Here is a 14,549-nt window from a genome sequence, read left to right as displayed (position 1 = left end):
TTCCTTTAGCAGTACTTGTGTTCCGAGACTTCTGGTTACGTTTTTAGCAAAGAAAGCATTTCTCAAATAATGGGTCTTATCTTATAATTGTGAATGTAGAAAGAGGGCTTTTTTGGGGGGCTGGGAGGAACTACAAGTAGTGGGATCTATTAATGAAATATCATGCCCTCTGTGTATCTTTAGTAAATATCAGAGAAATTTTAATCTCACCCAGTGTCCTGCATTGTATGAAAGGACTGAACTCACCCTAGAATAAGCAATCAAGTCCCATCTCAATAGTAACATCTCTTATTTTAGAAAAATGAATAGGTGGTATTATTTGGTTACAAGTTTTAAGATGACTCTTTAACACTGATCTCAGAAAGTAGATTTTGATAACAACATACAGTTGTCTCTCACACTGGCTGCACTCTCCATTGGACTCTGGTGGACCTTTGATAGATCTAGAAGTGGTTTTGGCCTTGGAGTAGGAATTGCTTTCTTGGCAACCTTGGTCACTCAACTGCTAGTCTATAATGGTGTTTATCAGTAAGTATTCTTTTCGGTGCTTGTTTGCTAAAAGAAATAAATGACAACTGATTTCAGAATTGAGATTTAAAAATTGCGTTAACCACTTTAATGTACAGAGTAACTTATTTCCATTGTAATTTTCTTAATGATTATCGTTGTATACTTCCTCTGTGGGTTGTTAAAAACATTTCTGTTATTCTAGATATACATCTCCAGATTTTCTCTATGTTCGTTCTTGGTTACCGTGTATATTTTTTGCTGGAGGCATAACAATGGGAAACATTGGTCGACAACTGGCAATGGTAAGCTGATGCTTATTTCATCTGTTATTGAGATGTAAGACAAGTTTTCTCCAAGCCAAGCACACTAAAAGTCGAAGGAACCACTGGGTAGAAAAGCTAAAATGTGTTACGGATATGGTGATAGCACTTACCCTCTAATTTTTTTTACTAATCTGTAAAAAAGGATGCTATTGGTCACCCCTGTCACGGATGGCAGGGCCAGGAACAGCATCCAAAGGCCACAGCAGTTTCACGAATAAGTGCTGTCACTTACATTATTGTAGCCGGCTAGGAGAATGGAGTGGCTGTCTTTTTGATAACCTGGCCACCCCATTATCTTAAACCCATTAGTTTCCTTTATCTTGAATTGTGGGTGCGCATCTGTAGCTGTACTTCTAAAATACTGTTTTTGACCAGAAGATTTTGCTAACGTAATAGACTTTTCCCCTTGAAATTGTAAAGTGATTTGAGAAAATACTACCTGAATTCACCATATCAGTCCCGTCCTTAAGTTCATGACCTTTCCTTTGCTGATTGGCCTTACCGAGCACTCAGAGAAGCCTATTTTGCCTCCCTTTGTGTTGTAGGATTGATCTGAATCATACTGTTGTTATCTGCTTGTAATGCCGAAACCTTGTCTTTTGCCTGCGTTTCCATGTCTCTTTTACTTCTCGACTGTGAACTTTCTTTTTCCCTATCACATTCGTCATTTGCTTCTAATCCTTGCATAACTCTCAGATTCTTCGACAAATAAAGTGGGCATACATTAATAAAGTATCAATTTCTAGTCTGTGTGGAAATTGCTATTCAAAATAAACATTAATCTGTTGACCTTTTAACCTTTTAATTTTTACAGTATGAATGTAAAGTTATCGCAGAAAAATCTCATCAGGAATGAAGAAGGCAAAAATATATCTTTTGTACAGAAAAACAAGATGAAAAGGGCATGTAAATGATAGCTATATCAACAAAGCTTCGGACTGTAAAATTGCCAGGATGCAGTTTTTCCCTTGATTGGTGTATATATATGTGTGTATGTGTGTGTGTGTGTATGTGTATATATAGATATATATGTATATACACACACACATACACACACTTACATGCATGTACATGCACATATGCATATATTACTGCAATCTGTGATTGCTTCATCTGTAAAATCAGTTACAAACCTTGATGTATTTGACTTAAATAACTATAAAATATATATGCACTACATGAAACAACGTGTTCATTAATAGATGAAATTTTTTAATTAATTTTTTTAAACATACCATATATTGTATGACAATGTTGATGTGCCAAAATATTGTTATTGTCATGCAGAGTGTAAGAATGCTTGAACAGTTTATAAACTTAGTGAAATAAAATAAGAGGAAAGCCAAAAAAGAAAAAGAAAGAGAAAAATGGAAAGCTGGTATATTCTCTTTTGCTTACTGTTGTGCCTTTTCATTTTTCTAATCACAGCAGTATGAATTATGGGTGCCCTGACGTGTGGTTAGTTTCTATTTTAATGTTGTCTCAGAGAGCTTGGGGTATTTTAATTGATAATGAAAATGAACTTCCATAGAACATTTTCAAACCTGCATTACTGGAGAGAGTCCAAAAAGGAATTCTACTGGAGATAAAAGCGATGAGCAGGAGAGGGTTATCAGCGTTAAATTGTTTTAAGTCTAAGTCTACAAGGCTATATATAATTAAAAGAAGGCACCATTGGGAAATTTAGCTAGAATAAATATGTTACAGAAATACCAAAATGACTTTTAGCAGTGCCACAAGTGTTAAATGATACTGTCATTTGCAGCACAGTAACCCATTGCTTTTGCACATGGAACACCCAAGAAACCCCAAACAGATCGACATGAAGTTTCTAATTCTCTTGGGTTCTGTAATCTTTTGGGTTCTACGAAGCAAACCCCATTAGCCGGGCTGGGTCACGTGACTGTCAGTGGAATGCCATCTGGGAAATGGATGAGCACATCTCTTTTTACGTATTCATATGTCCATTGGTGAACAGTTCGAGCCTGTTCCAGAATGTGCTGAGTATGGCATATACTGTGCATGTTAAAGATCTCGATAGCAGTTTTGTGCATATCTTTCCAACAATGGGAACCATTTAAGTGTGGTTTAAACATATTTTTAGTTAACTTTTTTCTCAATTTTTATTTTTGAAATTGATGACACTTGTCTGATACACAAGGGTGGAACTTTCTGCTTACTTTGGGTTTGTGTGTCTTTGTGTGTGTATGTGTGTGTGTTGGATTGAGTGAGAGAGAATGTACATGTAGAAATGTATGTGCATGTGCCCGTGCTCTCATAATATGTCAACTAGATATTTTTAAAACCATTGCTGTCAGACTGAGATCTCCTATGCCAAACTTTAATCTGCTTTTACATTTTAAGGCTGAAAGTGTGAAGATCCTAAAAGGATTTCATATTGAATATATGTACACAATCTTAACTATAGTGGTGGTAAACATACTACTATAATTTATTATTCTATCTTCCAGATAATGTTATTCATTTAGAACAAATAAGGTATATTTTTAGAATCAACTTTGTAAGCACTATAAATCTTTAATAAGTTATAAGGTCTATGATGTGTTTACTTTGAAAATTGCTGTTAAAAGCAAGATGTATTAAATATATAATTATCATCTTGGTTAAGAGTCTTTTTTTCTTCCTCGTGCTAAATCTTAGAATCTAATACTGAGGATTAATTTAATAAAATTAATGTGTATGGTTGAATTTGCTAAGAAATCATGAAAGGAAACCAAGTCTGATGTTCCAGGAATTGAATGATTATCCCACTTGGGAGTTCTCAAGTTATTTTCAGATCATCTAGAAAATAAGAAAAGATATTAATGGCAAAAAGTAAAATTGTTTTGCTATTTTGATAAGCATGTAAATATATTAATCCATTTTTTTGCAATGAAAGAAAGCGGTAGACATCTTTTAACATTGCTACATAGACAGCGCTTCCTTTTATTAAAGTTCTGGAAAGCGAATGCTTGAAAACTGAAACTATAAATTCTACAAAAGCACAGGAAAACAATTAAAATTAGCTAGCCAGAATCCTGCTAATACTTATGTTATAAAATTTATTTGTTTGCACTGAGCTATTTTATTTTAATCAAGGGCACTGGAACCTCTTAGTGGTGCATACATTCACACGTCTTGTATTTTCTAGGTGTAATCCAGACTTGGTCACTATTAAATAGCTCTCCAATCATCTTGGCTCACTTGCCTGCCCAGTGAAATACAGTTGGCCCTTGAACAACGTGGGAGTAGGGGCGCTGACCCCAGCACAGTCCAAAATCTGTGTGTAAATTTTGACTCCCCCAAAACTTAACTACTCATAGCCTTACTGGTAACATAGTCGATTGCCACATATTTTGTGTTTGTATTGTATATTGTATTTGTATAATAAAGATGGAGAAAAGAAAATGTTCTTAAGAAAATCATAAGGAAGAGAAAATACATTTACAGTACTGTACCACATCTATCGAAAAGAAATCCACATATAAGTGGATCTGTGCGGTTCAAACCCATGTTGTTCAAAGGTCAACTGTGTGTTCTTTGTAAGGTAATTCTTTCAGTGATGGTCTGTGTGTAGTAGAGTCCTAGCTTTGCATGTCTGGAAGAATCTGCTTCATTCTCCCAGAACAGTTTAGCAGGCCTTAGATTTCTAGGTTCATAGTTCCCACCCACCCCCCGCCCCCTGCTCCCATTACGTTGAAGACTTTTAACTCATTGTTTATGCCATCTAATGTTGCAGATGGTAAATCTGCTATTAGTGTGATTTTTCTTTCCTTTGTAGGTAATCTTGTTTTTTCTCTCCAGGAGCTTTTACACAATATTTTCTTCATCGTTATTCAGTTTCAGTTTGACTTGTTTAGCTTTAGATTTGTTTTTACTTTTCTTGCTTGGTAATCAGTATGCACTTTATTCTGTGTGCTCACGTCTTCAATTCTGGGAAAATTTTCAAGTTGGCTGCATTTTGGAATCATATGGGAACTTGTAAAAGTATGCTGATGCCTGGTTCCCACCCCCGGAGACTCTAATAAAATAATTGGCCTGGGGTGTGCCCTGAACATGAGGATTTTCATAAATTCCCCAGGCGGTTTTAATGTGCAGCCCAGATTGCCAGTCATTGGTGTAGACGCGTATAAGATGAGGGGAATGTTCGAGGTGAGAGAGAGATCCTAACTTTGGGAACGAAGGGTGAGGGACACATTGAGATACATTTTGGACTAAGTCACCTGAACTTGATGACTTGAGTGTGAAGGGTGAGGAAGAGAAGTGTGACTTAACATTTCTTTCTTGGAAAACTAGGTGGATGGTATTCCCATAAACCAGAGAGGAATGCAGAGAAGCAGGTGAGCGGGTAAAGTTAATGAGTTTGATTGATCAGTTGAGGTGGAGCTATGTCCGGGACATCTGGTAAAGATGCATCATAAGCAATTGGACATTTGAGTCTGGGTTATTAGATGTAAATGAGGGAGCTTGTCGTTGTCATGTGTCCATGATCTTGGAAGCTGTGGAGGTGGATGAGATCCCCAAGGAGCATGTTACAGCAAACGGAGACGAGATCTGAGGCCTACTGGCGTGTTGGCAGAAGAGCTGGTGAAGGAGGTGGAGGGGGTGTGGTCAGAAGTGGGAGGAGAAATAGAAGAGTGATGTGCTTGAAACCAGAGCAGAAGGCACTTTGTGGCAGAGGGGAGCTGGTAGTATGGAGTGCAGTTGGAAGGAATTACTAACCTTAGAGATAAGGGAGGTGTGTCTGATTGTTTTATGTTGAAAAATGCTTTTCCTAACCTATTTTAGCTTAGCATTTAAAATATTTCATTGTATACCAATAGCTTACAAAATATATTTGGGACAAGTCTGATCATATACTAAGTCATATATTACGAGTGAGGGGAGCTGGGGTTAGCTAGAGAACTTTGAGGGAATGGTGGAGATTTGGACAGCCTCTACAGGGACTGACTAGAGAGAAGAAAGAATTTCTAGAACATTTTGAGGCCTTCAAGGACTCAGGTGAGGCTCGAGATGAGATTCTTGCAGTGGAGCCAATCAACATGGATGTGCCATGTCTTGGGGGCTGGAGGGGGCCTCAGTAGCCCAGGAGTTTAGGGCAATTGTGATGGGATAGATTGATTCTCATTGGGAATTTATCGGAAGACGTGGCACAAAGGCTATGTGAAAAATGAGTGGAGGCTCCTAAAGAAAGATCAAAGGATCTTTTATCATGGGATCCAGGCAAACTGGGGAAGGAAGTTGAATCAACAGTGCTGACTTAACAGTGTGAAAGAATGAGGTGAGCTAAAAGGAACTGCATGCCCTGAGGTAAAAAACCCTTTTTCACAAGAAGGGTGAAGGCTTGGGGTTTGTAGTCAGGAATTTAGTGGAACATTTCCAGATCGTGAGGTCCAAGGTGTGATCTAAACAGCTTTGTCTACATAGTTCACCAAAGTGGGTGGAGATGCACAGCAGTGGAGTGGAGACCCAAGGCCTGGGTGCCCAGCTGTTAACGGCAGTACTGGTGTTACCTGGAAGGACCTCAGAGGTCAGGTGGAAAGGCTGGTCTTATCTGTAGTCCTCCCAACCATTTGAATGAAATACTTATCCAGATGCCTTGATTGGATTGGGATTTAAATAGAGTCCTTTCTCCCTTTTTTTATTTATTTATTTTTAGGGTTTTTTTGTTTTTTGTTTTTTTTTTTTCATCATCTGAAATTTCACCACAGGTTGTGTAGGAGGATTTCTTTTTCTACTAATCCTATTCAGTCAGAGACATTTCCTCTTTACTTCAGGCCTTTTTTTGGGGGGGGAGGGGTGGATTGTTCTTATTATTTCTTTGTTCTCTGTTTTTCTTCTCTTTCCTTCTCAAATTTCTATATTCAAAAGATCTTTGACCTTTTGTTTCTGTTTTCTATATATCCCTTAGCTTTTCTCTGTTGTGCTATACTCTAGAAGAATTACTTAACTGGATCTTCCAGCTCTGTGTCCGCTCAGCATTCAGCTGTCACTGGGTTTTTAATTTCAGTGATCACACTTTGAATTTCCAAGATCTTTATTTTATTTTATTTTTTGTGGAAGTGTGTCGTCATTCTTGTATTTTCTGGGGATATTAATTATTCTACTTTTTTAAAGTTCTGAACTTTTCAGCCTGTACCAGCCTGTCTGTGGATGTGAGTGCTCCCTTGTTGGCCGTGGGTACACTGCCGTGCTTCTGTGAACTTAGTCCTCACTCTTACCACTTTCATCTGGGGCAGATACTGTGTTGTGTCTGTCCGGTCCAAGATGGGGGAGAAAAAGTGTAGAGTCGGCCAAATGGCTGCTTCCACAAGAGCCTGCTTGAACCCATCAGGTCAGTTGGGTATTTTCATCTCTGAGAGTTAGCTACCTCTGACCAGAATGTCTCTGGTTTCATTTTTAGCAAGTCCCCTCCCTCAGGGTCTTTGAGCTGTCGTTCCTCTCCATCTATCTGCTCTCAATTGTTTTCTTGCTTTCAGGAGTTCCTTATAGTGTCTGGTCCATGGAGGATACGTCTTATTTGGCAGTATAGTTGTGGATTCCTTTTCTTTTTAATTTTTTGTTGTTGTTTCTAGGAATCTAGGATAGGAGAGAGAAGCTACAGCTTAAGTGGTCTGTCTCCCTGATTCAACTTTCTCCACTCCTTTTTTTATACCATGAAATCATGCCATCTGCCTGTTCCTTTGTCTTTATGTTTCAAAAACTCCGTTTAGTTAGGAGCTGAGATAAATAGGTTAAGTCAGTGGCTTCTTGTTTGGCCTCAATAAAAATAAAAATTGAGATATTGAGATTATTTTTTCTCTCGAAATACATTTAGTTTGTTGAGTTCATTGTGCCAGGGGGTTAAGTATACTAGTATCTGTTCCTTTATGCCTCCCTTCTTTTTACCACTGATGAAATCTGTGAAGCCTGTCAGCTTTCTTTGTGATTTACAAGACAGACTTTTCCAGGGTACATCAACTGTTCTGAAGACAATGTTGTTAAGTATCAGATTTGGCAGATCAGATAGAGAATGATGTGCCTGGGAAAGAATGGGCTATTGATGAGCCTCGTGTCCAAACTGATTGCTATATATGGGCAATTTTTCCCTTTCACCGTTTCCCTGGCTGCGGACTCGGTGAGGATTCCATGAACAAGGGGCAGTTTTGATTCCAAATCGAAACCGTGCTCTGGTGCAACCGCGTCCTTCTGTTCTGCTTTCATGGCAGGATTTGCAACTGCTAATCTTCCCGTGGCTTCCCGAAGGTGGGCTTTAAAAGTAATGAGCCCTGAGGAAGTATACTGCCATTTAAAAATAATCCTTTTTTATTACTGCTCTGACAACAATAAATTCACTCTGCACTACTGTGTCTCCATACGATTGTTGCGTTTGCAAGATTTGTCTCTTTCTTAGAAAAACACTTTTTAAGGAAACTTGTACAGAATGTGATCATGGACTGATTCATTGTGATGAGCAATTGAGGAGACAAAGGAAAGCAAAAACCCAAGTGCTGAATCTGTTTGTTTTCGAAGAAAAGTTTCTAAAATGCATTCCCTGGGAATTTCTGCCACTGAATGAAACTCATTTCTATTCCCTTTATAGTCATCACATGTCACTCCTAGATCTTCTGGGAATGTCTGCCCAACCAAAGTATGACAGTAGCAGTTCTTTTTTGAAAAAAAACCTTCCTGCGTTTACAAAAGCCTGAGATTTTCCAGCAGGACATTATAGAAAGACAAAGTGCTCCCCCATCATTTTAGGATCAGCTGGGCGCAGCTGCTGTGTGGAGTCTCTGCATATTGGCTTGGGGAGCCCGTAGACTGGCACTCTGAAGATGAAGCTTAAAGATGTTTGTAAAGACAAACCTTTGTGGAATTTCTGTGCCTCACACCTAGTGCGTGTCAGTGTCACGCCTGCCTAAGAGAAAGCAGGTCAGTATACGTTGAAGCACATCTTTCCAGAATGTGTGTGAAATTCATAATAAGGTTGAGTCAGGTTCAGCTTTTTTTTTTCTCCAGAAAGAATAAATCTGTGCTCCTTAAATGTTTGATAGTATTGGTTCTGGTTCTGGCTCCACCTAAGTGTAACGGGGCTGGGATGTGTAAGGATCTGTAAGAGTGAGAACATGGTGTTAACCCGCTGTCCCTGGAGGACAGAAGAACCAGACGGGTGATCACTGGTAGTGTCCCCCACGCTTGGTGTAAAGCGTTTTCTGGCACTCTCCGCCCGCTAGTGTGTTTTCCGTCCTAAGTGATTCATAGTGAGCACAACTAGGAGAAAATAAAAGACTTCTTTTGGTGGTAAAATTAAAATTATAGTCTTTAAAATACATAACATATAAACTTAGTATCCAAGTTCTAGAATGGTGGGAAAGAAGGAAGGGCCTCACCTTTGCCTTTTCCTGTCATCTAAAAGAAGAAGTGACCAGGGCTGGGGGGTGGGGGCAGCGCCTGGGTGGCTCAGTTGGCTCAGCACCTGCCTTCAGCTCAGGTCGCGATCCCAGGATCCCGGAATCGAGTCCTGCATCGGGCTCCCTGCTCAGTGGCGAGTCTGCTTCTCCCTCTCCCCCTGCCCCTCTCCCCCCCAACTCTCTGCTCTCTCTCTCAAATAAATAAATAAAATCTAAAAAAGAAGAAGAAGAAGTGAGGGGAAGGAAATGAATCAGGTGTTTGCATTGTGCCTCCTGTGACCATCCCTACCACGCCCTTCCAGATACGGACTGTGTTAAACCTGCCAACGTCCGTGTTCTTCTGAAAGGCCGAGCAGGGTTTCAAACTCTGGTCTGACTTGGCTCTAGGACCAAGGATCCTCCTCCTCACCACAGGGCGCTGGCCCTGCCAGGCCCTGCCAGGCCCTACAAGTGGTTTCCCATAAGTAGTTCCAACAGATTTCTCTGGCCATCCCTTAGAGTGAGTGACTTGGAGGCATTTCTGACTCGGATGCAGCCTCCGTTTCACAGAAGCAGCTTATGGTTAATCCGCTACTCCACTCTGGAACCTGGCTTATTTTAGAAAGCTAATGTAAGTATTCTGAGAGAGCCTAACGGCTTCAGCTCTCCATGAATGCCTAGACATGGACCTTGAACCTCTCTTGATAATAGATGTTCTACCGCAGCCGCCTCAGGCGCAGTCCCATGTGAAAGTCTGACAGACGAGAAAGGGGATACAATTTTTTTAACAGGTTTTGACTTCTGACCTTTTAAAAAGTTCAGTCTGGGAGACGGCTGTGTGAATTATTAATGCTGGGTGGTATTGTTTTTGATGTGCCCCATAATACATGAGTCCTGGCCTTGGGGCATCTGTGCAAATGCGGGGGGCGGGGTTGTATAGACGGATGTTCTGTAAGAGTAAGAACATGGTGTTAACCCGCTGGCCAGGAAAGGCCTCTGAAGGGTGGGGACACAGGTACTGATGAGGTGTGAAGGAAGGGTCAAACTCAGCTCGAGGAGGGGAGGGCATTTCTTGGTGGCGTGGGATGGACAGGAAAACAACATGGGCAGACAGGTGAATGTACTCTGGAGAATCCAAAGTCAAGTCTGGAAGTAGTGAAGATGGCAGGTAGAGGAAGTGGTGGGAGGTAGGACGTCAAACATGGGGACTGACTTCTCTTTGAGGGTTTAATGACTCCCGTAAAGCCTGCAAGCCTGGCATGCTTCTTAGGAAGAGTCCACAGCTGCCTGTGGGGGTTATTCCAGAAGGCTTACAAGTTGAGACTGCCCCATCTGCCACAGTTCATAGCATCCCCATTATTTATCAAGTCACCATCATGATCAGACTTTTCTTGAAAAAGAATGTTCTGAGGCTAATTCAGGTATGATCCTGAGGTTTGGTAGAGTGAATCAGGGAAAGAGGCAGCCTTGGAATCCGACAAACCCAGGCTTGAACGCCGCATGAGTTCCTTATAGACTGGGACCCGGGGCTAGTCCCCCAAGCTTTCTAAACCTCAGTTTCCTCGTCTATGAAATGGAGATACACTATCATCTTCTTTTGAGGCCTCTGAACATCAAATGCAATAATATGTAATGTAAACGGGCATCCAGTTAAATATTTGTTCCTCTCCTTTTTCTTCTTGTTCCCACTTCAAAGTATGGGTACTGAGCCAGCACGTTAGCATTTCCTTGGCATTAAGATACTCTCCTAATGTTTCTGTCAAAATGCAATCATACACAAATCCACTATGCCAACCAACCACCATCCACAGACTCACTTGGCAGCTTCCTTTCAGGGACCAGGTTCCTAAGGAAGTAGGGCAGGGAAGTGGCTCGTTGTGATTATACTGAGTAATTGATTGTTGGGCTGGAGCCTTGGCCAGGTTAGGCTGGGGAGTGTCATCCACGGAGAGAAGCTCAGAGAAGGTGTCACAGGACGGCATGAGGCCACCAGCGGGAAGGAAGGATGTGGGAAATAGGAGATAGGTTTTGTCAGCATCTTATTTTTGCCTAGGGATGATGGCTCTGTCCTCATACTTTTCAGTGTCACCACTGTGAGACTGCAGTTTCCCCAAGAAGGAGTTACATTTTAATTAGCCATAGGTACCCGATTTCTGATATATCAGTCCTTTTCCCCGGGCCTCCTTGTTTCCAGTTTTTTGCTCATGTCCGCCACTTGCTACTCCTTTTATGTGTATCAGAAGGAACCCACCAAGCAGCCTGGAAATCCTATTACCAGACCTCCAGATATTAATTGTCGAGTTCTCCCCCACGGTTACACAAGTGCTGAAAAAGTGGTTCTCTTTCAACAGTGTCTTATCAAAACGCCAGGCACAGTTTGTTTTTGACATTTGCTGCTACTGTTAAATAATAGTCTTGCTTCTGTCATAGCTAATGTTGACTTGAAGGCATTTGGAGGGCATTTCTCAACTCCAGCCTTAACAGTGAGACCTGGGTCTTGACAGATATATATATATATTTTTTTTTTTTTTTTGCTTGCCCAAGGCAACTGAATGTAAGGGTTGCAACCTTTGCTTTTCCAACCTCAAGAAAATTTCAAATGGGCACGCACCAGTTGAAACTTTAGATGAATCGTGTGCATGCTCTTGCACTCAAACATAAATACACACACACACACACACACACACACACAAGCTGGAGTTCTTGAAGTTTTGCCATCCTAGGAGTGACGTTTGAATCCATTAAATAGTACCTCATTTTAAGGCCTCTTAAATCCTGGCTGTTCTGCCTTGGTAAACCTTTATCTGTTAGAATGTCATACTTAATTACAGGTCTCTTTAAAATCAATAAGCAGTTTTATTGTTTCTGTATTTGCAATGGCGCGAGCCCTTGAGCACTGCCCAGCTAACAGCATGCACCGTGTGCCATCTGTCAGAGGGAATCTGGGCTCTTAACACATAGCACTTTCTTCTCTGGCTGTGTCCATTAGAAATTTAATTTATGCTCTCTTCCCCACTTCTGTGAGAAAGCATCTCTTGCATTTTACCCCGAATGTCTTCTAGACAAATGTGTAGAGACCTTCTAAGGGCATTGCAATTTCTGAAATGTTCACCATTTGTGAGATAATAGAGGGGAGACTAAAACAAAAAAAATTGGGCAGAGCAAGTGAAAATTGTACAAGAATTCTGTGGAATTGCGTGGGAGTTGGCACTGATTGTATGTGAAGAGGCCAAGTAATGCACAGTTGGTTTCAGAGTAAATACCAAAGGAATGGTTAATTAGACTGTTCTGTTTTGCAGTTTCAGAAAAATAGAAGTATACCAATCATTAGCATTTTCAATAAGTAAGGCAGCTTGGGTCTGGAGCTGTTATGTGGAACAGTAGACCGTAAGCCCAATGGGGAGGTGTCCGTCATGCCCTGTGGCACACCTTTTCTTTGACGACCCCTATGTCACAAAATGCATCCTCAAATTTTGAGAAATAACTTCTAGAGATTTCTAAAATTACAGATGCTGAGCCTGTGAATTATCGTACCATTATATCACCTCACTCTTTCTTTTTATCCTGATGCTGATATTTGTCTGGGAGACTAGGTTTAAATGGCAGCGGTTTTTCCTCTGAAGAGAATATGGACTCATTGGAAATCAGGGTGTAATTATCACATGATGATTCATAGGCATCACGTGGCCACCGAACTGAATTCTAAGATGCACAGAGAAGAGTGGTATAGCCAGAGGGGACCCTAACATTCATCTAGGACAAATACAATTAGGACGGTCTGGTCTTGGCATTTTGCACACACAGAAGCACAACTCACATCGCTTAAGTGCTTGTCCCAGGTCACATGGCCAGCTAGTAGCAGAAGGAGACATTTCAGTAGCGTTAAGAGGGCAGTAACATTTCAATTAATGAAAAGCGTAGATTTGATTTTATAACTCTGGCAGATTTATGGCGGTGTTGACAACTGGTAGGAAATGGGCATTCGTGAGTTGTGAATGTTTTTATTATGAAGGGCAAGTATTTGTTACCTTAAGTAATAGTTGGTAAATGAGACCGAGTATCAGTTATATGCTTTACATTTACCACCTCATTTACTCCATTAAAGCTATGAGGTCAGTTTTAATATCTATAAAGATGTAAGATCAGTCCTTTATATGTGAAGCAACGGAGGCCTACAGAGGTCATAATCTGCCAGTGTCACACAAGTAGACTCTACGGCCGAGACAGAGCCCAAGTGCTCATTCTTCTCAGGATGCCTCTGGGCTGCTTGTGATGTCAACACAGGTGTATGTATGTTGGTGGAGAATGAAATGTTAGACGTGGAACTTAAACATGTATATGAAAGTCATGTCCTTGCCCTTCCTAAACAAATTTAAATTTTAATTGGAATAACGAACAACGTCACTGGTACAATTCTTGCCTAAGAAATGATTTCTGAGCCTGAGATTTGTAATTTTTTGATGAAATAAGTTAGAGGTCTTGAAAGAAGATGTGTGGGAAAAGATTATATGAATCATGACATATTAAAGTGGAGATATTTTTAAATCAAAGAATTAAGTTAAATATTCTCATAATGAAGAAATAGGATATAATGCACTTCTTACCAGATACATTTTCATTTATGACTTAAATCTGAGCTTCCAAGCTACTCTGTTGTCTTCAATTTTAAAATTAAAGTTGGCATATTGAAAACATTTTCGAAGTAGTTGGCACATCCACAAGAGAATAATGACAAGATGGACCTGTCATTTTCTAAATTTCCATTAGACTTGCATAATGAAAAAGCATCACAAGCATTATTTGTGAAGTTGGAAGTGATTTCTGCATGTTATCCCCTATATTTTGACATTCATGACCTTAATGAAGACAGGGAAAAAAATATGATTAGGCCTATTGTCAGATCAAGGACTCTAATTTTACTATAAATTCAAGAAGGTAATTACTTCCTCTCCCTCTGCCCCACCTTTAGCTCTGCAAAGGATAGCCCTACATACCACTTTAAACTACTCCTTCCTGAGCATGCCCTTCCTAACTAAGCCAATGAAGAAACTAGAACTGCAAGGTCATGGTGATAAATGGGGTTGGCTGGGTGGGGATCCAGGGCTGATGGCTGTATCAGTTGGGACTTTGGGGGTTATGCTTGACAGAATACCTGATCCAAAATGACTTAGGCAAGCAAGAAAGTTACTGGCTCATGAAACTGGCTTCACATATAATTGGGATTCAGGTTTCCAAAATTGGCATCAGGATGTAGCCGCTTCTGTCCCTTTGGTCTACTGCTGTGTCGCCATTAGCCTTGGGCTTCCTAGAGGCAGGATGGTGTTAGCAGTGCCAGCCTCGTGTCCTC

General features: G+C 40.5%; 1 protein-coding gene across 6 annotated transcripts in view; it reads left to right on the top strand.

Annotated features, from left to right (window-relative positions):
• The window catches only part of INSIG2 (insulin induced gene 2), a 37,047-nt gene that overhangs the window by 15,960 nt on the left and 6,538 nt on the right, over positions 1-14,549 (top strand). For 4 of the 6 annotated variants that reach the window (XM_078070681.1, XM_036105284.2, XM_078070683.1 and 1 more), the window contains 2 exons: positions 362-528; positions 713-812. In XM_078070681.1, coding sequence (XP_077926807.1) covers positions 362-528; positions 713-812 — 267 coding nt within the window. Of the gene's footprint in view, positions 1-361; positions 529-712; positions 813-1,647; positions 3,457-8,415; positions 8,745-14,549 lie in introns of those variants that run through there. The other 2 variants (XR_013447085.1, XM_078070684.1) reach the window with 2 other exon arrangements.

The sequence above is a fragment of the Halichoerus grypus genome, chromosome 4 (genome assembly GCF_964656455.1).
Source record: "Halichoerus grypus chromosome 4, mHalGry1.hap1.1, whole genome shotgun sequence".
NCBI classification, from domain to species: Eukaryota; Metazoa; Chordata; class Mammalia; order Carnivora; family Phocidae; genus Halichoerus; species Halichoerus grypus.
The sequence above is the reverse complement of the archived record's forward strand: the minus strand, read 5'-3'. Positions and strand labels throughout refer to the sequence as shown.